The 26,037-nt window shown below is 51.1% G+C and overlaps 1 protein-coding gene across 1 annotated transcript; it reads right to left on the reverse strand.

The window, feature by feature from the left end:
• Nucleotides 1–107: 107 nt before the first annotated feature.
• On the reverse strand, nt 108–25,767 carry LOC137443218 (solute carrier family 23 member 1-like). The gene is made up of 12 exons (XM_068142710.1): nt 25,382–25,767; nt 21,754–21,891; nt 21,220–21,377; nt 18,169–18,328; nt 16,482–16,663; nt 10,325–10,445; nt 9,856–10,012; nt 9,403–9,656; nt 5,943–6,107; nt 5,111–5,219; nt 3,695–3,790; nt 108–1,513 (listed from the first exon to the last, which is right to left on the reverse strand). The coding sequence occupies exons 1-12, from the start codon at nt 25,433–25,435 to the stop codon at nt 1,245–1,247; spliced, it is 1,863 nt and encodes a 620-aa protein (XP_067998811.1). The 5' UTR covers nt 25,436–25,767; the 3' UTR covers nt 108–1,244.
• Nucleotides 25,768–26,037: the final 270 nt, after the last annotated feature.

The following is a 26,037-nucleotide window of genomic DNA, read 5'->3' on the forward strand; positions in this document are numbered from 1 at the left end:
GCTTGCAGGGGCTAGACCAGCTCTGAGCAGGGGCTGGCCCAGATGACCTTCAGAGGTTCCCTCCAGCTGCATCACTCTGTGGTTCTTTGAGTACTACCTGCCCCTCACCATGGCAATCAGCCTGAGAAATCCCATTTACACTGTGTATTTTATTTACTTCCCCAAGCACCTCAGTATCAATCTCAACACAGGAAGCACAGGTTCCTGCTACAGCATTGCCACACCACCAGCACCACCTGCACTCACATTAGGTATGGCCATATAGGTTAAGGCTGCTCCTGCTGCTGATGAAAAGGGGCAAGAATCTGCAAACCATTCCCAGAGAAGTGGCTGCCACCAGACAATCACCACCCCAGGCCCAGCAGGTATGGTGAGGAGGGGGTCACAGGACATAGCAGACAGCAAGCAGAAGAGTTTTGTCCTTCACCTCTGGTGAGGATTCCTCCTTCTTTGGTGATGATTCCTTCATCTTGGTGCAGCTTGGTGCCCTGGGGAAGCTGGCTCCCCTGAGACTGCTTCCAGCAGCCCAGGTGGGATTGATTTCAGTGAAGCCATGTTTTGTCTGTTAGGTCAACAACCTAGGAGAGGTCTCTAGGAGAGGCATGTTCAGAAGAAAATCCATGCCTGTAGCCTGAGATGCCTCTCACAGCAGCATTCACTTAACTGAGCTTAAATTGTGGGAATATGGAATTAGCTGAACCATGACTTAGGTGTGCCTGCTCTTTCTCCTTTTCCAGGCTGAGGTATAAACCACAAGCTGAGAGATGAGCATTGCCGTTACAGATCTTTAAGGTTGGTGGGGATCAGCCAAGGCCCAAGCGATGCCTGAGGTGGCACAGAACTCACATCAGGTGTGCCTGCCCCTGTGGCTCCTTGAGCAGCCAGGAAGAATCATGGAATCTATGAGCTTTAAAGATCTGTAAAGCTCTGCTTCAGCTAAATAGCTGCTTCTTGGGGTGCCCAAGGCTCAGTGCAAGGAAGGAAACCGAGTATCTCTGCCAGGCATTCCTTGGGCTTTGGTGTTCTCCACGGAGGGCATTAGGTTCTTTGCAGAGTGGGCAGGCAGGAGCAGAGAGGGAAGGTGTCTCCCTCAAGTTCACCACTGGTTCAGGGGGCAGAATGGGAAGAGAAAGGCATTACCATTCTCCTGCTCTAACAACTGACACCTCCTGTTCAAGTGATGGGGGCTGCAGACACTTTCCAGTCCTCTGCTCCTGAGATGAGTTCACCTGCAGGCCAAGCACTTACAGCTGTGTATCAGCACCTAGCCCCAACTCTCTTGGTGAGCTTGCTTTGACACTGCTGTCTTCTCTAGCAGCCTTCAGTTCATCTGTCCTTTGGCTGCCAGGTAGCCTTTTTGGGCAAGCAGGGAGATACTGAAACCAAGAGACAGCACAGTGTCTGGTGCCTATTCCAAATGGAAGGTCATAGACCTTGGAAAGGAGCTGGGAGTTGGCTGCCTCTCCACTGTGGTTGTTCTTCCATGCCAGGAGCCCTCGCTCCTCTTGGGTTCCTGCAACAGCAAAAAGGAGATGGTTGTGTTTAGAAGAGTGGCTGCTCTGAACACAGCACTACCTTGTGTGCCCCACACCCACTTCTCCAATCCCAGCACTGTGCTGATCCCTTGCATTTAAACCTTTCTAGCTGTAAAGCTCTTCAGGAAAAGTGACTAAAGAGCTTCTAGACACTACTCATCTTCCTGCAATAGCTTGCAGGGAAGCAGGCTTCTCCACTGCTTTCCACAGGAATCAGGCATGCCAAGACAGGCTTTCACAAGCCATGGAGCATCCAAGAACTGTTCAGAACTGGGCTTATTTAGTCTGGAGTAGAGGAGGCGAGGGGAGACCTCATTGCTCTTCACAGTTACCTGAAGGGAGGGGTTGGAGTGAGGTGGGAGCTCTTCTCCCTAGTATCAAGTGCTAGAACAAGAGCAACTGGTCTGAAATTGTGCCAGGGGAGGTTTAGATTGGGTATTAGGGAAAACTTCATCACTGCAAGAGTGGTCAGGCATTGGAACAGGCTGCCAAGGGAGGTGGTGCAGTCACCATCCCTGGAGGTGTTCAAGAAGCCTGTGGACATGGAACTTTGGGACATGGTTTAATGGCCATGGGGGTGTTAGGCCTGTGGCTGGACTCAGTCTTGGAGGTCTTTCCCAAGTGCAGCAACTCTGTGATTCTACACAGTGCTAGGAAAGCAAGGCTGGATGTCAGCTGCCCAGATCCTGCAGAGTGGGGAAATAATGTTTACCTGGCAGGTGCTATTCACTCACAGGCATTTACCCTCGCCAGAGAATGGCCAAGTGCCTGTCAGGGTTGCAGCAGCTGAGTCCCTCTTGGGAAAGGCACTCAGTACACCTATAAATTCTGCCCAGAGGAGCTAAGGATTAGGGGCCAGAAGAAAATGAAGGAGCTGAAATGAGACTGGCTTCCCAAGAAGCTTGAGATGCTAAATGAACCTGGTTAACAGAGTGTCCTTCCTGCTCTTTTATGTAGCAGAAAAGAGGGCTTCCTCTCCTCCCTCCCCAGGCTCAAGGAAAATCAGAGGCTCTTGGCTGCCTGTGAGGACCAGCTGCAGGTGCTGTAGTCTATCCTTGGTCATCAGCCTTCCCTACTGCTTCCCACTGCTGTGGCACCAGAACAGCCTCAGTTTTAGCAGCTCTCACAGAATGGTAGGGGTCCAAAGGGACCTCTGGAGACCACTGAGTCCAACCCCCCCTGCCCAGGCAGGTTCATAGAATCATAGATTTGTTAGGGTTGGAAGGGACCTCAAGGATCATCTAGTTCCACCCCCCCTGCCATGGGCAGGGACACCTCACACTAGATCAGGTTGCTCAGAGCCACATCCAGCCTGGCCTTACGACCCTCCAGGGATGAGGCTTCCACCACCTCCCTGGGCAACCTGTGCCAGTGTCTCACCACCCTCATGGGGAAGAACTTCTTCCTGACATCCAATCTGAATCTGCCCATTTCTAGGTTTGTTCCATTTCTGGTTTTGTTCCATTTGTTCAGCAAAGAGAAGGTCAGACAGGAGGCGCCTGTTGGCTCCTTCCATGCCCTGCAGTTGCTTTTCTTTCTCCTCTCAAACAGCAGTCTCCCCTTAGGCTGCCATTTCCCCTACAAGATGCTTTTCCTCAGACAAACCTTAGTGTCAGACTGGATCTTTTTTCCTTTAAAAATGAGTTGCTTTTTTGATAAGCTGCTGCTCTCCAGCCAGAGACCATCCCAGTGATGTTTCCTGTTCCTCAGCCCTCTCAGGGAGAATCAGTCACATGGTGGTTCATGCTTGCTGGCACAACTCATAGTATCATAGTATCAGTCAGGGTTGGAAGGGACCACACTAGATCAGCCTGGCCAGAGCCTCATCCAGCCTGGGCTTAAGACACCTCCAGGGATGGGGCCTCAACCACCTCCCTGGACAACCCATTCCAGGGCTTCACCACTCTCATGGTGAAGAACTTCCTCCTCACCTCCAGCCTGAATCTCCCCACCTCCAGCTTCATTCCATTCCCCCTAATCCTATCACTACCTGATATCCTGAGAAGTCTCTCCCCAGCCCTCCTGTAGGCCCCCTTCAGATACTGGAAGGCCAGAACTCCTACCCATAAAGCAGTAGCCATGAAGATAAGAAATACTAGGAAACAGAAACCTTGGGCAGGCACAAACTATCAGCTTAACTCATTTTCAGCAAATCCTACCTGGAATTGTGTTATCAAGGAAGAACCCCAGGAGTCCACCCACGAACATGCCGGTGGTGAGGAGCACCTGGATCACCTGGTCCAGCTGGATGATTCCTAGGAGAGAAACAAAGCTTTGGCTCATGGTGCAGGGAGATGAGTGGTTGAGCAGCAGCATGCCCAGTGCCAAAAGGCTGCAAGCTGCACACTGCTTTAGAGAAGATGTGCCAAGCCCAGAGCTGAGCTTGAGATTTGGCAGCGCAGGACAGGTTTGATCTCGCTGCCAGCTTCAGACCTACAGTTTGCTTCTGCAGAATTACATCTAAGAATTACATCTAAGCACTGCAGAATTACATCTAAATACATCTAAAGTGATGGATTCTACACATTGGCCACAACAACCCCATGCAGTGCTACAGGCTGGGGTCAGAGTGGCTGGAGAGCAGCCAGGCAGAGAGGGACCTGGGGCCAGCAGTGTGCCCAGGTGGCCAAGGCGGCCAATGGCATCCTGGCCTGCATCAGGAACAGTGTGGCCAGCAGGAGCAGGGAAGTCATTCTGCCCCTGTACACTGCACTGGTTAGGCCACACCTTTGAGTCCTGTGTCCAGTTCTGGGCTCCTCAGTTTAGGAAAGATGTTGAGATGCTGGAAGGTGTCCAGAGAAGGGCAAAGCTGGGAAGGTGTTTGGAACACAGCCCTGTGAGGAGAGGCTGAGGGAGCTGGGATTGCTTAGCCTGGAGAAGAGGAGGCTCAGGGGAGACCTTACTGCTCTCTACAACTACCTGAAGGGAGGTTGTAGCCAGGTGGGTGTTGGCCTCTTCTCCCAGGCAACCAGCACCAGAACAAGAGGACACAGTCTCAAGCTGTGCCAGGGGAGGTTTAGGCTGGATGTTAGGAAGAAGTTCTTCATAGAAAGAGAGATTGGCCATTGGAATGTGCTGCCCAGGGAGGTGGTGGAGTCACCATCACTGGAGGTGTTTAGGAAGAGACTGGATGGGGTGCTTGGTGCCATGGTTTAGTTGATGGATGATAGGTTGGACTCAATGATCTCAAAGATCTCTTCCAACCTGGTTAATTCTATTCTATTCTATTCTAATTATTCACTGCCCCAGCTGCTCTGGCAGGGGAGTTGGACTCAATGATCTCTGGAGGTCCCTTCCAACCCTTAACATCCTGTGGTGCTAGGAATGTGTCCCAGGGAAGTGCTCTGAAATCCTTAGCCCAACAAGAATCTGGCAAGGTGCAGTCACTGTTCAAGTGCAGAGATTTCTGCACCAGAGCTATATCAGAGCACAGGGCAAGAACAGCCCTTCCAGAAAGAAAGGGGCAAGAGTTGAAGCAGAGCTTTCAGGGCTTATCAGGAAGAACTGCATTTTAAAGGAGCTCAGCCTTTGCCTCAGCTTTATGATGCAGCAAAGGCTTTGCTGCCACCTCTTACCTGTTTGCAGCAGTGCACTGTTTTGGCTTGCCCAGTTGGGAATGGCGAGGCCAGCAAACACAGAGAATCCAAAGATGAAGATGTTCCTGGAGGAGTTCATATCTGTGTACTGCACAGAGAAATGGTACAACCATGGCTGGAGTTACCAAGGCCTGTGGATTGCTGCTGTGCTCATGAGACATCCTTGGATGTAAACACTGTGAGCAGGAGTGGTCCCAGGCAGCAGGGCTGGTGCTGTTGGACTGCCAGTGACCCTGCTGCCCTCGGTGCCAGCAATCCCTGCCCTGCCCTGGGAGTGATTTAGCCCCTCTGGGTGCATCCCCTCATCTTCACCCAAGGAAATGCCAACACAAGTGTTTGCATTGTCATAGAATTACCATAGAATGTACTGGCCTGGAGGGGACCTCTAGAGCTCACCTAGTCCAACACCCCTGCAGAAAGCAGGGATGTGCCTGACTGGATCGGGTTGCTCAGAACCCCATCAGTCCTGACCTGGAATATTTCCAGGAGTGGGGCCTCCACCATCTCCCTTGGCAACCTATTCCAGTGTTCCACCACCCTTATAATAAAGAAATTCTTCCTACTGTCCAATCTAAATCTACCCTTCTCTAGTCTAAACCATTGCCCCTTGTCCTGTTGATACATGCCTTTGTAAATAGTCCTTCCCCGGCTTTCAGGTTCTGGAAGGCCACAATAAGGTCTCCCTGGAGCCTTCTCCAGGCTGAACCCCCCCCCGCTGCAGCACAGTTCCGTCTGATCCTGCCTGGTTAGAACCTGACTCTAAACCAAAGTCCCTTCCCTAGGAATGAAATGGTGCTGAGCCAGCTGTTACCTGCAAATTGGAGACTCCCACTGCTGTGATAACTCCAAACATCACAAAGAACATGCCTCCAATCACAGGGGTGGGGATGCTGGCAAGCATGGCCCCAGCCTTCCCGAAGACGCCACTCAAGAGCATGGCACAGGCACCGGTAATGATCACCATTCGACTCCCTACCTGGGGCAAGAGGAAGAGGAGGCAGTTATGCACCATGCAGGCAGGCTCCAGCACCAACCTGCCGGGCAGGGCTTGCACCTCTGGCCAAAGCACCCAATGGCAGCACATTCAGTGGCAGGCTGAGCTGCTGGTGAGCTGGGATGCTCATCCTGCATGGGAAACCTGGGCTGGTGTGAGGTGTCCCTGCCCCTGGCAGAGGGGGTTGCAACTGGATGATCCTTGAGGTCCCTTCCAACCCTGATAATTCTGTGAAACATCAGCATGTGCACACTGGTAAATGTTTATCATGAAAGGAGGGCAAGTATGGATCCACACCTATCTAGTCTGGAGAAGAGAAGACTGAGAGGGGATTTAATCAATGTTTATAAGTATCTGAGGGCTGGGGGTCAGGAGGGAGGGGACAGGCTCTGCTCACTTGCACCCTGGGATAGGACAGAGAGCAATGGATGTAAGCTGCAGCACAGGAGGTTCCACCTCAACATGAGGAGGAATTTCTTCACTATGAGGATGTCAGAGCACTAGAACAGTCTCCCCACTTGTGGAGTCTCCTTCTCTGGAGACTTTCCAGCCCCATCTGGATGTGTTCCTGTGTGACCTGTGCTAGCTTAAAGACTCATGCTAAGATTTACAAGGTTTGTGTCTTAGGCAAGGCAACTCTAATCCTTTGCAATCATTTGATAAGTCAGTCAAATATTTTAATCCCTCCCTTTAGCTATCTGAAGAATGCCATATTTACAGGAAAGGCTTTTCCTTTGGTGAAGGCTTTCAACAAAAACATTCTCAGTAACTGCCAGGGTCTCTGTTTCGGTGTTTCTTAAACATAACCCTTTGAATTATTTCATGTCTTGCTTGCTTGTGAAAGAGAAATGAAAGAGACAACCATGCCTTGCCTTCAGGTGGGCTTTGTACAGCCCTTGGCTTAAAACCTTGGGACACCATTACCATCACAACTGTAATTTCAGAGAAGCCAACAGACCTATTTGATACAGGATTAGGATAAAGCTTCAGATTCTTAATTTGCCCCAAATGTCAAATCACCCAGTACATGGAGTGGCCCTGAAGGCAAGTTAATTCATCCACTGATAGGACAACTATGAGTATATCCTGCTAAGCCTCGAGTTTTGGCTTTTTTCAGTTATGTCAGGAAGACAAGGAAATCAGCTCCCTTCTTTTTTAAGGTCAAAGTAACTGCATAGTGTCCTGCTCTGTATATGGAGACTCTAAGCTCTTCACCTCTCCTTAAAATCCTCCTCGGGGAGAAGGCAGGGTAAGAGAGGAGAGGGGGAGAAGGCAGGGGAAAGGGAGGAGAGGGGGAGAAGGCAGGGGAAAGGGAGGAGAGGGGGAGAAGGCAGGGGAAAGGGAGGAGAGGGGGAGAAGGCAGGGGAAAGAGAGGAGAGGGGGAGAAGGCAGGGGAAAGGGAGGAGAGGGGGAGAAGGCAGGGAAAAGAGAGGAGAGTAAAGGAAAGTACTTAATAGGTCTTCAAATTCCAGAGTTTTTATAAGCCAAGGCTGGCAGTCATGTGCAAGGTAGACTTTTTCTTTGGGATTATAAAATGTGAGGGTTGAAGTTTTATGGTTTTACCTCCCTATGAAGTTTTGTGAACCCCTCGAGTATCACACTGCTCTTACTAGAGAAAGAATCACAGGGTGGAAGGGTGGATCTGCACCCTGTCAAGCTGAATCCTAAATCTGTCCAGAGTAGGGGAATCCACTCCTTCCCTTGGAAGAGGATTCCAATGTCTAACTGTTCTCATGGGGAAAAACTGTCTTCTGGATTCCAATGGGGATCTCTTCAGGGGTAACTTGTACCCATTACCCCTCATCTTTTCCAGGGAACTCCCTGAGAAAGAAATTCCCAGGGGTAAGCTTGACACTCAGGTCATACATTTTCACTAAGCTGTACAGCCAGAGGATGGTCACAAGCAGCAGCCAGCTGGAAGCCATGTTTAAATCATTGTCAAACACCATGTCAGCACAGCTGGGAGTCACTGAATAGAATCTGACTTATGGCCCCCACTCTATACTATGGCTTGTTTCACTGGATTTCACAAACCTCACCCACAACAACCATTTTTTTTTTCCACAGACTGAGCACTAGTGTTTAGCTGAGGTGGCAGCAAGGGCTGTCTGGATGTGTGCATGGACTGCAGTTTAGCTTGTCACCAGATGTACCTTGTCACTATGAAATAACAGCATCCTAGAATGGGTTGGGTTGAGTCCAAAGGTCCTCTAGTCCAACTTCCCTGCAGTCAGCAGGGACATCCTCCACTAGATCAGCTTGCTCAGAGCCTTGTTGAGCCTGACCTTGAGTATGGGAGGTGGTGGAGTCGCCATCCCTGGAGATGTTCAAGAGGGGATTGGTCGTGGCACTTGGTGCCATGGTCTAGTCATGAGGTCTGTGGTGACAGGTTGGACTCGATGATCCTTGAGGTCTCTTCCAACCTTGGTGATATTGTGATCTCCAGGAATGGGGCCCTAACTACCTCCTTGGGCAACCTGTTCCAGTGTTCCACCACCCTCATGTTTGTAACATCCAATCTAAATCTCCTGTTCTCTAATTTCAAACCTTTGCCCCTTATCACCACAGGCTTTTGTAAATAGTCCCTCTGCAGCCTCCTTGTAGCCCCTTCAGGTACTGGAAGGTCACTATTGGACTACTGGAAGGTCTCCCCACAGCCTTCTCTTCCCCAGGCTCAACACCCCCAGCTCCCTCAGCCTGTCCTCATAACAGAGGTGTTCCAGCCCCCTGATCGTTTTTGTGGCCCTCCTCTGGACCTGCTCCATCAGGTCCATGTTCTTCCTGTGTGGAAGGCTCCAGAGCTGGATTTAGTACTGCAGGTGAGGTCTCATCAGAGCAGAGTAAAGTGGCAGAATCACCTCTGAGTCCATTCTTTCCTGACATGCTGCATGCTTTGTGTGGGGGGGATGTAGAATGGTGCAGGAGTGCCCAGACTCATAAATACCAGGTGATAGGTTGTGCTCTCCCTGTGCTAAGTCCTTCAGGTGGATATGCCATCCTTGCTGATTCAGGAGAGGTGTTTCCCTTGGCTCCTACTTCTGCTTATCTTGTTCACAGAATACTGGGTTGAAAGGGACTCTAAGGATCGTCTGGTCCAACCTTTGTTCTCTTAAGTGTTCTTAAGTACTCACGCTTAAGAGAGTAGAAAACACAGTCTCAGCCACCCTTAAATCAGATAGCCTTAAACTAGACTCTTGGATAGATGGAAATGCTGAGAAGGCAAAGCAGATCTCCCGTCCTCTCCCCTCTCCAGCCACCTCACTCCAGCACAGCTCACCTTGGTGATGCCCAGGGCCCCCACATTCTCGCTGAAGGAGGTGGTGCCGTTGCCTGTCCCCCAGGCGCCGGCGAGGAGGCAGCCGATGCCCTCCACGCCGATGCCGCGGCTCAGGGCGTGCTTAGGCGGCGGCGGCGCCCCGGACAGGCGGGCACAGGCGTAGTAATCCCCCACGGACTCCAGCATGGAGGAGATCACCCCGGCTAAGATGCCAAATATCCCAGCTGGGCTGACCGTTGGCACTCCCCACTGGCCTGCAAGGAAAGAGTTTGGTCGAGGTTGGCGGGGCGAGCTTGCCCTGCAATCTGCTGCGGGGAGAAGAGCAGCGGGGGTGCAAGGGTGGCTGGCTGCCTGCTTCTGGGCTTTTCACCTCCCCCTGACAGCCAGGAGTGGAGGTCCAAGCCAGAGCAGGGAGCAGCACGGCGGGGTGGGGACAGGGGGGGGCAGCGGTACCTGGGTAGGGCAGTCGAAACCAAGGAGCCTGGGACAAAACATTGCCACGGGTGTCCGTCCTGGCCAGGTGGCCGTAGGCGGTAGGGTCCGCAGGGAGGACATCGGTCACCGTCAGCAGGTAGCAGAGAAGCCAGCTCAGGGACAGCCCCAGCAGCACCTGCCCATCACATGCAGCAGGGGGGCCCAGTTAGGACATGACATTGTCTCTGTCACAGTTGTGGGGCACAAGGTGTCTCCCTGCCTGGATCTTTCCCCTGCACATGGGATGGAGGCAGAGGGTCGGCAGGGGGTCTTGGCTCTCCCTCCTTCCCTCCACGCATGCAGGGCCACGGGGACCTTCTTCCCCCCCTGCCCACTCACTGCACAGATGGGATGGGAAGCACTAACTCTGACAGACTTGAGTGGCCCAGGAGTGGGAGAGGCAAATCCATCTGCCATGGCCACTGGGTCTCCAGGAACCCCAACGTACCGGAAAGATCTGGAAGAGGTAGACAGCAGAGAAGTGACACTTCTTGCCTCTCTGGTAAGATGGCAGCGGCACAGGGACATCTTTCAGGTACTGAGAGAACAGAACTATGAAGGCAATAGTCCTAGGAGGAGGGAAAACCAGACCAAGTGTGTGCTGAGCTGCCAATATTAACTGAAGACCTGCTACCCGAGGACACAAGACTCCAGCAGTCCCCCATTAATCAGCCTCTCAGTACCAGAGGGTGGCTCCCTGCTCTGACAAGCCTCAGGGGGAACAAGCTTTCCACAGCTCTGCTGCAGTTGTAGATTTCCTCTTTCCCCCTTTTGTTTCAAACCTGAACCCCCAGATGGTGTGCCACTGAGTATGGCACAGTTGCCAGAGCTTGAACAATGGCACTTCAGTAAAAAAGAAACTTGAAAGATGTGCAAAGTCCAGGCAGGCTCTGTAGGGAACTGTCCCTGAACCTCTGTGTAATTCAGATACAGTGGAAAGGCAGGATTTATTGCTTTCCTGATTTCAGGCTTATCTATGCTGCTCTGCAAGTGGCAGAAAGCTCCCATGCTGCGTGAAGGAAAGAAAGGGGATTTGAGTCTGCAAGGCTGTGTTTTGAAAGAGAAAAATAATGCAGTGGGGCTGTGGGGCTGCAGGTAGCACCCACAGAGCCACCCCAGCCAGACAAGAAGGGGAGAGCAAGGGCTGCAAGGGCTGCAAGGGCTGCAAGGGCTGCAAGGGCTGCAAGGGCTGCAAGGGCTGCAAGGGCTGCAAGGGCTGCAAGGGCTGCAAGGGCTGCAAGGGCTGCAAGGGCTGCAAGGGCTGCAAGGGCTGCAAGGGCTGCAAGGGCTGCAAGGGCTGCAAGGGCTGCAAGGGCTGCAAGGTACAGGAGTCCTCCAAGGCAGGGGTGCCCACATGGGCCCCTAGCAGCATCCTGGGCTCATTCTGCTGGGAGAAAACAAGAGATGCAGCTCCTCTTTCACCCCTCGTGTAGGACACATCTCCTGTGAATGGCAGCACAGCTGGCTGTGCTTACAGCTAGCCTTGCCTGCCCCCTTAGAAAGGGAAACCAGAGGAAGCTGGAGGATGCCATACGTGGTGGAAGGGCAGAGACTGAGCACCCCACCTTGATTGCTGAGCTGACAGAGGACCTTGGACATTTTTCTTATGTGTTAACCAGGCCTCTGAAGGGCTCCTCATCTAAGTCTAAGTTGTATACCTGGAGTGAATTGACCAGGGTAGGATTTGGTGAGCAATCAGTTGCACCAAGCTGAAGTGTACTGGCAGCAGATGAAACACTGAGTTAAAAGGTGATGAGCTGTAAGTGCAGCACTCACAGGCAGGCAGAACATCAGCAGTGCAGGGTAAATGTTGACCTCACCTCTCTCTACAGAGACACACCAGAAGAGGCAGCCAAAGGTTATCCACCAGTCATGATTCACAGGATCACAGGAGGTTAAGGGTAGGAAGGGACCTCAAAAGATGATTGAGTCCAACCCCCCTGACAGAGCAGCACCATAGAATGCAGCACAGGTCGCAAAGGAATGCATCCAGAAGGTTCTGAAAAGTCTCCAGAGAAGGAGACTCCACAACCTCTCTGCAGAGCCTGTTCCAGTACTCTGTGACCCTCACACATCCTCCCCATGTTGAGATGGAACCTCCTGTGCTATAGTTTAATAGTATCATTCAGGGTTGGAAGGGACCACAAGGATCATCTAGTTCCAACCCCCCTGGATGGGCAGGGACACCCCACACTAGATCAGGCTGGCCAGAGCCTCATCCATCCTGGGCTTAAACACCTCCAGGGATGGGGCCTCAACCACCTCCCTGGACAACCCATTCCAGGGTTTCACCACTCTCATGGTGAAGAGCCTCCTCCATGATCTTTCCAGGCACAGAGGTGAGACTGACTGGCCTGTAGTTCCCTGGTTCCTCCTTCTTGCCCTTTTTGAAGATGGGGGCAATGTTTCCCCTTTTCCAATCTGTGGGGACTTCACCAGACTGCCATGACTTTTGAAAGATAATAGAGAGGGGTTTAGCAACCTCCTCTGCCAGTTCTCTCAGCACCCGTGGGTGTATCCCGTCGGGTCCCATGGACTTGAACACTTTCAGGTTCTTCAGATGATCACGAACCTGATCTGCACTTACAATGGGCAGTTCTTCCTCCCCGTCCCTGGCTTTGACTGCCATAACATCAGGAGTGTGGCTAGAGGCCCTTGCAGTGAAGACTGAGGTAAAGAAGTTATTAAGTACCTCAGCCTTTTCCTCATCACAGGTGACCATGTCACCAGTTTCCTTTCTGAGGGGGCCCACACCTTCCCTAGGCTTCTTCTTCCCATTCATATACCTGTAGAAGTTCTTAGTGTTCCCTTTAACCTCCCTGGCTAGATTCAACTCAAACTCTGCTCTGGCTTTCCTAACCAGGACTCTTGCTGCTCGGGCAGCTTCCTTGTATTCCCCCTGTTCTACCTGTCCTTCCCTCCACTTCCTGTAGAGTTTCCTTTTAAGTGATAGTGTGTCCAGTAGCTCCTTGCCCATCCAGGCAGGCCTCCTAGCATTCTTCCCTGCTTTTCTCTTTGTTGGTACACAGAGCTCCTGGACACAGAGGAGGTGGTCCCTGAATACTGACCAGCTGTCCTGGGTCCCTCTTCCCTCCAGGGCTTTGTCCCATGACACTTTGGCTAGCAGATCCCTGAAGCCATCAAAGTCTGCACGCCTAAAGTCTAGGGTCGTGAGCTTGGAATACTTCCTCCTGATTGCCCTGAGGATGTTAAATTCAACTGCTTCATGGTCACTGCAGCCAAGGCTGTCTCTGAGCCTCACATTGCTTACCAGCCCTTCCCTGTTGGTGAGAACAAGGTCCAGCATAGCACCATTTCTTGTTGGTTCCTCCACCATTTGGAGGAGGAAGTTGTCTTCTATGCAGTCCAGGAACATCCTGGATTGCTGGTGCCTTGCTGTGTTGTCCCTCCAGCAGATGTCCGGGTGGTTGAAATCACCCATGAGGACCAGGGCTTGTGACCTGGAAGCCGCTTCTATTTGCCTGTGGAGGGCCTCATCTGCTTGGATCTGCTGGTCAGGTGGCCTGTAGGAGACCCCCACAGTAATATCTCCTTCCCCTGTCCTGCCTTTAATTGTAACCCATACACTCTCAACCAGCTCATCATCCCTCCCCAGGTGGAGCTCCACTGATTCCAGCTGGTTATTGACATAGAGGGCAACACCTCCTCCTCTCCTTCCCTGCCTATCCTTCCTAAAGAGTTTATACCCATCTATGCCTACATCCCAGTCATGGGATTCATCCCACCAAGTTTCAGTAACAGCCACTATGTCGTGGCATCCCAGCAGCACAGTGGCCCTTAGCTCATCCTGTTTATTGCCCAAGCTGCGCGCATTCGCACAGAAGCACTTCAGCTGGGCTGGCCCTGTACTCCTCTTGTGCCAAATCCCCTCGGTTTCCACAGAATGTCCTGGTGGATCATTTGTGGCTTGCCTCAGGGCAGCAAGTTGAGAGCCCTTACCAGCTCTCCTTCTCTCTACTGCTGGTGAGCTGCCCCTCTGTTTGTCACTGGCCAGCCGGAGACTATTAACCCCTTCCCCCTTCAAATCCAGTTTAAAGCCCTATTTTTTCCGGTTCTAGCCGGTTTTTTTTCCAGTTTTGGCCGTTTTTTTCTGGTTCTGGCTGTTTTTTTCTGGTTCTGACCAGTTTTGGCCAGTTCTGGCCGTTCTTTTTTCTGGTTCTGACCGGTTTTGGCCAGTTCTGGCTGGTTCTGGCCGTTTTTTTTCCGGTTCTGGCCTGTTCTGGCCGTTTTTTTTCTGGTTCTGGCCGGTTCTGGCTGTTTTTTTCTGGTTTGGGCCAGTTTTTTCCAGTTTTGGCCGGTTCTGGCTGTTTTTTCTGGTTCTGGCCGGTTTTGGCCAGTTCTGGCCGTTTTTTTTTCTGGTTCTGACCGGTTTTGGCCAGTTCTGGCCGGTTCTGGCCGTTTTTTTTCCGGTTTTGGCAGGTTCTGGCTGTTTTTTTCTGGTTTGGGCCAGTTTTTTCCAGTTTTGGCCGGTTCTGGCTGTTTTTTCTGGTTCTGGTTGGTTTTGGCTGGTTCTGGCTGTTTTTTTTTCCGGTTTTGGCCATTTTTTTTCCCATTTTGGCTGGGTTTTTTTCCATTTTTGGCTGTTTTTTTTTTTCCTTTTTTTTTTCCAGTTTTGGCTGGTTTTTTTTCCCTTTTTTTTCCAGGTTTGGCCGTTTTTTTTCCGGTTTTGGCTGGTTTTTTCCCCTTTTTTTTCCGGGTTTGGCCGTTTTCTCTGGTTTTGGCCGTTTTTTTTTCCAGTTTTTTTTTTCCGGTTTTGGCCAGTTAAAGTTCATATCCATTACCCCTTGTCCTTTCACAGGCCCTCAGATATTGAGAAACATTTATTCAATCCCCTCTCAGTCTTCTCCAGACTAAAAAGCCCCAGAGCTCTCAGCCTCTCCTCACAGGGCAGTGTTCCAGTCCCTTAATCATCCTCATAGCCCTTCATTGGACTCTCTCCAGCAGATCCCTGTCCCTCTTGAACTGGGGAGCCCAAAACTGGATGCAATACTCCAGATGTGGTCTCACCAGGGCAGAGTAGAGGGGGAGGAGAACCTCCCTGGATCTGCTGGACACACTCTTCTGAATGCACCCCAGGATCCCATTGGCCTTCTTGGCCACCAGGGCACATTGCTGTCCCATGGATAACTTGGTATCCACCAGGACTCCCAGGTCCTTCTCCACGGGCCTGCTCTCTAGCAGATCACCTCCCAGCCTGTACTGCTGCAGTTTACCAGGCTTCAAAGCACTGAAGAACTGGAGGTAGGAAGTCTGAGGAGGAACTGGTTTCCATTTGTGCTTTCTAAAGCTGCAGAGCTCAGACAGGCCTCTGCCAGTGCACATTTTGTGCATTAACAAAGGTGTTCAGCAGCCTTATGAATCACTGCAGAGCCCTTGTCTACCTCGAGTGGGTGTCACTGCTGATGATTCAGGATGCCTGACACAATCCATTAACAAATGCTATTTTCAGCTGCTTATAATTCTGCCTGATTTTACCCATTCAGGATGAAAGTTTCCATGGAAAACATCTGCCTCAAGCCAAATGTTTCTGGAAAAAACAGATCCTAAACCTATTTCCAAGAGTGATGTTCAGGAAACAGGCAGAGTGTATAGCCTGGATGGAGAAGGTCATTTTGCCTGGAGCAGCAGCAGCAGGGGCTGCTTGTGACCTGGGGCAGAAATGTGAGCTTTAGTAGAACAACTTCTTTGGGGTGAGGGATATTGCTCTTTTTCACAAACACCTGCTCAGCTGTGATCACTCCACAGCACTAATCACTCACCCCAGGTTCCAAGCAGTCAGCAGAGGCACCTCAGGGGTTAACACTTGCAGCCCATAAGGCTGCTGAGCTTCCTGAGTAGGTCTAGGCTTTGGCCAGCAATGGCTTCTGTAAGCACTATCAGCAGGGAGCAATTGAGCATGCACCAGACCATTTTCTTGAGCTAACAGCAGGCATTTCACATCGTGGGGGCTCTAGGATGTGATGGGGCTGGACAGCAGGGCTGAGACCACACGACTCATGTCTGCTTCCTTCTTCATCACCCCACTCTCCCATTCCCTAATGGCACCAACAGAGCAGGAAGGAGGCAGCAAAAGGAACACAAACTCAGGCAGTTTGGAGCACAATGATCAGATTGGGGCTAAAGTATCTGAATCATGAAAGAAAAAACTGGGATTAGCCTGGGTAGAAGACAGAACAGAGAAGGTGACCCGGGCTCCAGTTTCAAACCATTGCCTCTCAACCTACAACTCCAAGCCCTTCTAAACAGTCCTTCCCCAGCTTTTCTGTAGGTCCCTTTCAGGTACTGAAAAGCAGCTATAAGGTCTCCTCAGAAGCCTTCTCTTCTCCAGGCTGAACAACCCCAACTCTGAGCCTGTCCTCACAGGATAGGTGCTCCAGCCCTCTGATCATCTTTGTGGTCCTCCTCTGGACCCCCTCCAGCAGGTCCATGTCCTTTCTGTGTTGAGGGCTCCATAGCTGTACACAGTACTCCAAATAACCTCAAAGGCAGGGGAGTCCTGCTGCAGACTGCAACACCCAGTGGTTTCCTGTTGGAGAGGGGCAGTTTGTGTACACTTAGCTTTCCCACAGGGAAGGGAGACTTACATGAATGCGATGCCCCAGTGATAGCCAGCTTCCTCCCCAGCTGATTCGAAGAGAGGCAGGGCAACCAAAGTGATGGTGGGGGCAATTGTTAGGGGGCCAATGAACCTCATCAGAAATCCAATCAGGCCAGAGAATCCAACGAAGATTTGAAAGCAGGAAGCTACGATGATAGCTCCTTGTACCTGGAAGAAGAGAAGATGATGGAGGCTGAAAGGACTTCCAGCTCTTTCCTCATAAGTCAGTGCAAAACTGGTATGAGAGCCAAGCCCAGACCTCAGTGGCAGAGCAGCACAGAGGCTTCCTGCTGACTACAGCAATGCCTGGCTGAGTATTAAGCATGGAGAAGGACCACCAAAATACCAACACATCAACTCCCTCCTTGGCTGACAGATTTAGTCCTCACTAGGACTAATTGTGTTCCAGACACCCACTCCTCCTCATCCTCATGGGCCACCCAAGCTTGCATCAGCTTCCTTGCACTCTTTCGTCCTGCTCCAGCAAAATGCAGGAGACAAAGTTTCTGCCCCCAAAGTGGGAGCAGGGCCATAGTCTCCCCTCATCTCCTGTGTGGGGAGAGCTTGGGGCACTTCAGCACACTGGTAGGGCAGATGAGCCATTGCAGCCTCTCTTTATTTCTGAGTATCACTTTCCATTTGGGGACACATTTGTCACTCTGAAATGTCTGTGTTTGGCAATCACTGCTATGGAGTGACAAAATGCTGGTAGCTGCTCCAGGGAGAGGACTCAGGGGTGGGGCTGCTCCCTGCCTTCACAGATTTGGTGATAAACATGAACTGGGTCCTCTGTGGCACTCAGGACAATCCATCCTTCATCTCCAAAGGGAAGAGAAACACAGAGGCTGGGGTGAAGCCACTAGCCCAAAGGGAGAAGGCAGCAGTGCCCTGGTGACAGATGTATATGTACCAGTAGGGAGGGCAGTCTGTGCAGCACAGCAGATCCTTCCTGAGCACTTTGCAAAGCACCCCAATGTATGGGCTGACAGAGGCAAATTTAGCTAAACACTCTGAGAAGGCAGTAGATGTGGGACAGGGCAGCGAGATCCATGACCTTTCCTCCTCTCCTCACTACCTAGGAATGCACTTTTCCTTAATAATTACATTAAGTTCTGTCCTTCCATTTCTTTTCACTGGGTTTCCTGTGCTTAGACAGGGTACTTTCCCTGGAAACACCTTCCCTCCCTTCCTTTCTCAAGGCTAACCGTGCTTCATGGAGAAGGGATCTGGTTGGACCAGTGGAGATTTGCAGGCGCTGTAAATCACCCGAGACTCGCACGTGCCCTGTTGAGCAGCAGCCAAGCACCTGCTTTTCTGCTGGAGACCAGATCACAGAATCACAGAATGGTTTAGTTTGGAAGGGACCTTAGACATCATCTAGTCCCAACCCCCTCACCATCAGCATGGACACCTCCCACTAGCACAGGTTGCTCAAGACCTTGTCCAGTCTGCCCTTGAACACCTCCAGGGAGGGGGCATTCGTAATCTCCCTGGACAACCTGTTCCAGTGTTTCATTACCCTTACGTGGCGTGATATGCACAGAAAGCTGCAGCAGGGTGAGGACCAAGGTCCATTGGGGGTGGAGGGCTGTCCAGCAGTGATGGCCTTGCCATGGTGAGGTGATTTTAAGGGCAAATACAGACAGAGAACAGCCACTGCAAGTGTGGTGTACCTCTCGCATCCGTGTCTGCCACACCTCAATGAACTCTGGCGAAGAAGCATTCAGGAGGGTGGCATTCTGTGTCCAAGCAGGGCATTTCCACTGGGGGAGAGACAGCATGGCAAGGGTGGGGGTAAGGAATGCAAAAGTCCCTCCTTGAATAATAGGCAACCTGGAAGGAGAGCAGAGGCAAAAGTGAGAACGCCAGAAACCCAGTTCCGGAGGGGTGAGAGAAAGGAAAGTGAAATACACTTTAACATCAGTCTACCCATGGCCTCTGGCAGAGTCTTTTGAAATGTTCTGGCAGGACTTCATCACCAACCACAAGTGGGAATTGCTGCCCATTGCACTCAAAAGCAATGTCCCAGGTGGGGAGAGCTCAGCTTCAAACACCGGCAATAGAGAAGCACAGCTGTGCTGGAGTCAAACTCTGCTACCCCACATCAAGGAGAGAGTATAGTTCCTGAGGTGCACAGCATAAAACAACAACCAAAGGAAAAAGCTGGAGGAGCAGAGAACACTGAGGCAGGAAGAAGAAAAGCTTGGCATGGACCTATGCCAAAGTCTGGCCACATCCAGCTGCTTGTTCTCCCTTCTCCTGCCTCGGTCTTCTTCACAACTTGCTCATGAACACAAAGACATGCCCTGGTTACTCTCCAAGAAGAACCATCCTCAGACTGAGGGCAGTAGAAAATGTGACTTGGCTTGTAGTCAAGGGGTTTTTTTTTAAGTTAATGGCTGTGCCATGTTTCCACCTACACTAGAAAGGAGACCTGGATTGACAGGGCTCAATGCGCTGCCTGAGCAAGACCTCATCCCTCCCCTCACGCTGCCATGACTTATGGCTCTCACTCCAGAGAGTTACCAGCCTCAGGCTAGCAAGGTACTCAGCACTGGCCTCACACAGAGCAGAGCAGGTGCTCCTGTGAGCTACATAGGAGCCATGACAGACCTTAAACCCCCACTGCAGTGCAAGTTGTTTTGGTTGTTGCTCCTCTGGTGTGCTTGAAAGGCCCAAAGCTGCCTGAGGCTGCAGGCTGGCACCAGAGCTCTGGACAAATTGAGGGAAGCCCTCAAGGAGCCTTGGCTTCTCCCATTCAGAAAGCAACTTCTCCTTTCACCAGCAGCTCTCATGGTGCCTGGTGAGAAAAGCAGCAGGGCAGCAAGCCAGGCTGAGTGCTTTGGCAGGGCACAGCTTTTCCTAGAACCAGAGGCATTTCCACCCTTCTCTGGGAAGCACTAGAAGATAAGAGACAGCATAGCTGTAACAGGACCACCTGTACCAGATATTGAGACCCCTGCCATGACTCAGGCCATGCACAACTGAAGCACTCTTGGTACTTTGCCACTGAAGTTCTATTCACCCCTGGAGTCTCTTATTTACAGTATTCAGACAAACATGCTGCAGCCTTCAAAGGATTTTGCTGGGTGAGACCAAAAAAAACCCAACCCAAGTAAAAAGGAGAAGTGAGGGCCCAGTGCCCCCAGTGCTGAATTAACAATAGATTTATAGCTCCTGCTGTGTTTGCCCTCGAGTTATTTCACAGCCAGTACTGGCATGGGTGGGCTCAGAGCAAACTGGACTGCTAGGTCCAGACTGCTGGGGTCTGATGAGCTCTTTCCAGGGAATGCTGCATGTTTGGAGAAGGCAATTTTATGCTCTGCATGTGTCCAAGCATCTGCTAAGGGGTGGGGGGCAAGTGATCTGTGTCTCTGCTCTGAAGCCTCTTGGATAGTCTGTCCAGTGGCCATGTGGGACAGCTTTGTCCCTCTGTGTAACACAACCAAGCTGCAGATTGCAGAGTCAAGCTTTCCCTCTTGGCTACTGCTTCTGGAAGGCTGCTCCCAAACCACATTTGCTCTTGGTGGAAACCTCCCCAGCTCTATGGCCAGCTCCCACCCATTCATGGATGCCCCAACATTGTTTTTTATCTGCCATGGTTTCTCCCTGCCTGATCACAGAATCACAGAGTGTTAGGGGCTGGCAGGGACCTTGAATGATCATCCAGTCCTCCCCATTTTTCTCTCTTTTCACCACTTTGCCTGGCTAGTGAGGCCAACCTTTGCAAGACAAACAGACTCCCTTCTCCTTGCCACACTGACAGATCACCTCCATACTACTTCTCTGTATTAGTCTCCCTTAAATACAGACACTGGGAACTGTGCTGAGTGCTCCCCAAGAAAAAAACATCCCCTCCAACTTGTATTCACCACTCTCCTGGCTGTCTCCTGGGTGACTTATGGTTATCAACTACTACAGGGTTTCAGAAGACAGTAAAAGGGGAAAAATAAGATAAAAATCCACTTTTCAACTGTTTGCTCAGGCTTGGTTTGCCTCTGGTCACACCACAGGGTGAATTTCACCCTTCCAGCAGGAATGTCCTCATGTTGCTGACTAGATCATTCAATGCTTTATTGCTTTGTAGGATAAAGGTGCATCAGGTACAAGGAGATGCAAAAGTCAGAACAGCCCTGGAAGCCATCCTGGACAGCGACTTCAGGATGCTTTGGCATGTGTCCTGGCTGACCAAGGGCAGCAAATGACCCTCACAGGATGCTAGGGGTTGGAAGGGACCTCCAAAGATCATCGAGTCCAACCCCCCTGCCAGAGCAGCACCACAGAATCCAGCACAGGTCAAACAGGGATGCATCATAGAATCATTAAGGTTGGAAAAGACCTCAGAGATCATCAAGTCCAACCTATTACCAATACCTAACACCTCCTGACAACAAAACCATGGCTTCAAGTGCCACATCCAATCCTTCTTTGAACACCTCCAGGGATGGTGACTCCACCACCTCCCAGATGGCTCTTGAAAGTCTCCAGAGAAGGAGACTCCACAACCCCTCTGGGCTGCCTGTTCCAGGGCTCTGTGACCCTCACAGTGAAAAAGTCCCTCCTCATGTTGAGGTGGAACCTCCTGTGTTGTAGTTGATATCCATTGACCCTCGTCACTGACCCTCAGTGGTAGATAAACTCCACAGCAGACTGGAGGCCAAGCACATAACAATTGCATCTGCAGACTGTTTGGTCACAGGTCCCATTTCTCAGGTTTGTCCTACCTGACTCCAAAGAGGACTTGCAGCAGGGTGCAAATTCCTGAGACAAAGAACATGGTGCTGATCAGATGGCTCTGGGTGAGGAGGTCATGCTGGAGGCAAAGCTCTTTGGAGAGGATCAGCGGGATGGCTACGAGCCCTCCCATGGCCGTCAGGAAATGCTAGGAGCCACAGAGAAAGACTTGGTGAAGGAGGACACAGAGCCTTGTTCCCATGGTGTTGAGGGAAATCCAAAAGGAACTCTCAGAGCTTGAGCAGTGCGTGGTAGAGTGTAAATAGATTACTATTGGATGTAAGAAGAAAAATAATGATAAAGTCTAAATAATCCTGGCATCTGACAGAAGGGACCATGCTGCTTTGACTGGTGCCCATGCCCAGAGGTGTTAAATGACCCAATACCACCAGTGCCACACCAGATACAGAGCCTTAATGCCCCACCACCCCAGTGAAGGTAAAGCACTCCCCAAATGCTGTTTCACACCCACTAACCAGCTGAACACCCGTGCACCCCCAGCCCCCAGCGTTTCCCCATCCTACCTGAATGCCCAGGAGGATGCACAGGTACCAGGGGGGCATGTCTGTGACAGTGTAGGCAAGTTTGCTGCTGCCACGGCCTTTGTCTGGGCTTTGGGCAGCACAGCCCTGTGATGAACAGTACTGGCTCCCATCTTCACCCTGACAAACAGGAGACAGCCTTCATTAGCCACAGTCTGGCCCCACAGGTGCCCAGCAGCCACCTCTCTTGCAGCCATGTTCCATGTCTTGGGGGAGCACTTCACAGGTAGCTTTCAGCAAGGCCAGGATTAAAAAGAAGAGCAAGGGGGGAGTTGGGAAATGAAAACAGAGGTTAAAACACCTATGGGATTTTTTGACATGCATGGGTATGGTGACAGGTTGGACTTGATGATCTTTGAGGTCTCTTCCAACCTTGGTGATTCTGTACGTCCAGGTCAGAACAAACATTAGCCAAAGCCTCAGCCTCAAAGGGACATCTGGACAAAGCACATTAGTATCATTAATATCTAGGCAAGGGTGGGGAAACTACAAGCAGAAGCAAGAAAGAGTATGCAGTGGGTTAACCCATAAAAGCTGCACTGCCCTCCGGTCTCTGTCCCTCCTGGCTGTCCCACCCAAACAGTGCTTTTGGTAAAATATCCTAAAACAACCTGAGCACCACTATTACACAGCAGAAATGTGCTTCAGACTTCACTTTCCTCTCTTAAGCCTTCTCTTCCTTCTCTCCTTACATTCACCCTTGCAGATGTTCTGCCTTGCTAAGCACACCTGCACTGTTTTAAACAGCAAACCTCTCTCCTCTGAAGGAACTGGAGGAAACAGAGGGGTGCCAGTGGCTGGGAAGTCCCAGCCTTCATTTCAGAGGAGCTGGCTCAAAGCAGCACTACCAGGGTGCTGCCCCAGCTTGGCTGCCTGCTGTGGGGAACAGCACCTGGAGGGATGCACTAAGGCAGAGGCAGCACTGGAAACCAGGAATCAGCCTGGGGGTCTGGGGCCTCGAGAAGATGATGGCATCTGAATTAGCTCCCTGGGAAGGCTTGGAGCCCTCACAGGCAGCCAAAAGCCCCAGGGCTCCTCTGGGAGTTGTACAACTTGGCAGAGTTTATTTATACACAGGTACATTTTGCTTTGCTTCTGTTGCCACAGCTTTTGAACCATGTACATGCTCTAGGCTGTCCACTCCCCCTTCCAACCCAGCCTTACCCCTGTGCACATTTGTGTGCCACACACACGTCCTGGGCACACAGACACCTCACGTGCACACACACACGTGGCAGAGGGAGGCTGCCTGGGAAGCCACAATATTTCCAGCCACATGCAAATGCTAATGCAAATGTTAATCCTAAACCATTTCTTTCATCACCCTTGCTCCAGCCAGCAAGCCCTTGCCATGCTGGCAGCAGAGGGCTGTTCTGAGCTGGGATGCCCTGCTCCATCAGAAGGCACAGAAACCTCCTCTCAGGAGAAGCTCAACCAGTTTGTCAGCACCAGACTTTTTTATATCCTCCAAGTCCTGCTGGAACCTGACGGCACCAAATGCCCAGCAAAGTGAGGTGGCTGCAGTGAAGTTCATGGTCTACCTGCTGATGGAGGGAGGTAGGCCATGTAAACTGTAAAGGATGGAAAGCTAACATGCTCAGCTGTACATTTTGCAGGTGCAGCAGATTAATGCTGAAGGACTTCCTTCAATTGCCTGAATCCTCCAGGCTTCCATCCTCATGCCTGTGCCTCATCAGTCCCACTTGAGACCGTGCCATGGAAAAGAGCTTTTACACAGAGTGTGTTTCCCAGCCTAAGCAGGCAGCTAGCATTAGAGAGACTTCAAAACAGACAGGAGAAGGCAGAGTTAATTCAAACTGAAGTCAAGCATAGATTTCAACAGCAAAAGTTGTTCCTGAACAGCTCCCTGTGGAGACATTCTCATTTGAGAACAAGAGAGCCTGAGCTGTGGATTAACAAATGTGCAGAGCAAGGTACTTAAGGCTGCCCATGCACAGAGTTATTTGGGGACAGCTACTCCTGAATAACACCATGGGTAGATGAATCCTAAGCTAGGCAGACAGCAGTAAGCTCCTTTCCTTGCACTGCAACTTTTCCCCACTAACCAGGAGGCATATTCCAGCCTGTGCCAGGAACAGCCCCATATGATCACCACATGACTCTTCCCAGAAGCTGGAGGGGAGAGAGCAAGCAGGGCTCAGCAGGAGAAGGATGGAGATAAGAAGATGAGATAGGACCAGAGGCAATGGGCTCAAACTGAAACACAGGAGATCCTGTCTTCATGCCAGGAATCACTCTTTAATTGTAAGGGTGACCAAGTACTGCACAGGAAGCCCAGAGAGGTGGTGGAGTCTCCATCCTCAGAGATATTTTTTTAACTGTCTAGACACAGTCCTAAGTGACTGGCTTCAGGTGACCCTGCTTGAGCAGAGAGGTTGGAGAAGTTGACCACAGGGGTCCCTTCCAACCTCAGCCAGTCTGTGATGCTGAGATGCTGACAGGAGGATGAAGCAGGAGTAGTTTGGAACAGGGATAAAATGGTTCCTTAGCCCAGCTGCTCCCAGGAACCCAGAGGAGGAGGTCACTGACCCTCCACGTGCCCCAGGCTCCAGCACATCAAGAAGGCATAAGATAAGAAAAGCACATCAAGAAGGCAGTCAGAAACTGCACTTTGAAAAGACATCTGTCATCTACCTCCTTTGGGGTGACTCAAACCAGAGGAAGTCACAAGCCTGATCTGTGTTATGGCAGAACAAAAAGAAGCAGAGATCCAGTTAACAACAGCAAGGAAAGCCTCTGGCTTGCTTTGAGTACCTCCCTGAGGCTCTGCCCACAGCTGTCACAGAACCCCCAACTCCACTGCTCACAGCAGGATCACCAAGGGTTATCCAAGGAATGGGAGACTTGCACCCTGAGAGGTTCAATGCCGCCTCTGAGGTCCCCCAGGCAGGTACTTTGAAGCAAGGTAGGAAGATGATTGCAGGACCCCACTCCTTCACTCCTGCTCTTTTAGTTTCTAATGGAGGTGGCTCCTGCCGTGAGATAAGGAGGGGGCTGCCACATCCCAAGCCCTTGCCCTTATGGCTGGTACAACCCACAGCATCTCCAGCTCACTGCACACCCCTGGCTGACAAATCATGTACAGCTCTTTCTGCCCTGCTGTCACTCTGCAGGTTGTCCTTCCCTGGTGACTATCAAAGTCACATTTTTGCCCACCTCTCTGACAGTTCATCCCAGCAGAAGCAGATCCAGGAGACAAAGCAGCACATTCCTCACTAGGCTAGGTTTCTGTAGTAATCAAGACACAAAATGCTCTGCTTGGGGACAGCCACAAGGAGCCACCAGCTGGCTTGCTCTTCAGGGTAGATACATTTGCCATTCATCTACACTACCTTTTCAGAAGTAATGGAGAGAAAAGAAGTTAACAGGGCACCAGAGAGTAGAAGGTATGCTGAGTCTTCAGCAGTAGCAGGCTGCACTGAGGAAATAATTCCTTGAATTCCTGTTGCTAAAGGAGCTGAGACAGACGTTTACCACACACCAGCATCCTAGCAGCCCGCCCGAGCCCTCTGGCTTTCCCTTCCTCCTCCTTTTGCAGGGCTCTCAGCTGCTTCTGCAAGAATTGCCCTTCAGAGAGGAGCAGACTCACCACGAAGCTGGGGTTATCTAGCCCGTTGAGCTCTGTGTCTGAGGAGAGGGTCATGCCTTCCACTTGACTTCACCGACTGCCTTGAAAAGAAAGACCGGTGAGAAGCCTCACAAAATGCCACTTCTGCCCCAAAAGACAGGCTGAGGAGATGCAGAAGCTGGACTTGAGGAGTCAAGCAGCATTCAGTCCTAGCTACTCATGTGAGCTGTATCACAGAACAGTTCCTTTCCCTTGGCTTATATAAGTGACTCCTTTTCTCCAGCTGATTAGAGGACTGGCATTCAAACCAAACTGGAAAGCAGCCCTTCCTGGACCGAGTGAATCAGTAACTGATGGCAGGAAAAAAACCTCTTCCATAGGTAAGGATGCAAGGGAGAGGCAGGACATTCTCCTACTGTTCTGGCACAACCTTGAGACCTGTTGCTTCATTATTGATGCAACAACAACTTGCATTTTCCATGTGGGTTGGGCCTGACTGAAGGTCTTTGTGCTGATCCTTAGGAAAATTCAGTTTCTAGGTGCTTTCACTTATTCTGCATGTAAAGTCCTGAGCATTTTGGCTCAGGTACAAACATTGTCACCTTGCATGGTAATCTTATTACAACATGAAAAGAATGAGGATTTTACTGGGAAACTATTTGTGGGGAGGAGGAGAG

Source organism: Melanerpes formicivorus, unplaced genomic scaffold, assembly GCF_026170545.1.
Source record: "Melanerpes formicivorus ecotype bairdi unplaced genomic scaffold, bMelFor1.0.p_v2 SCAF_8, whole genome shotgun sequence".
In the NCBI taxonomy this organism is placed as follows: domain Eukaryota; kingdom Metazoa; phylum Chordata; class Aves; order Piciformes; family Picidae; genus Melanerpes; species Melanerpes formicivorus.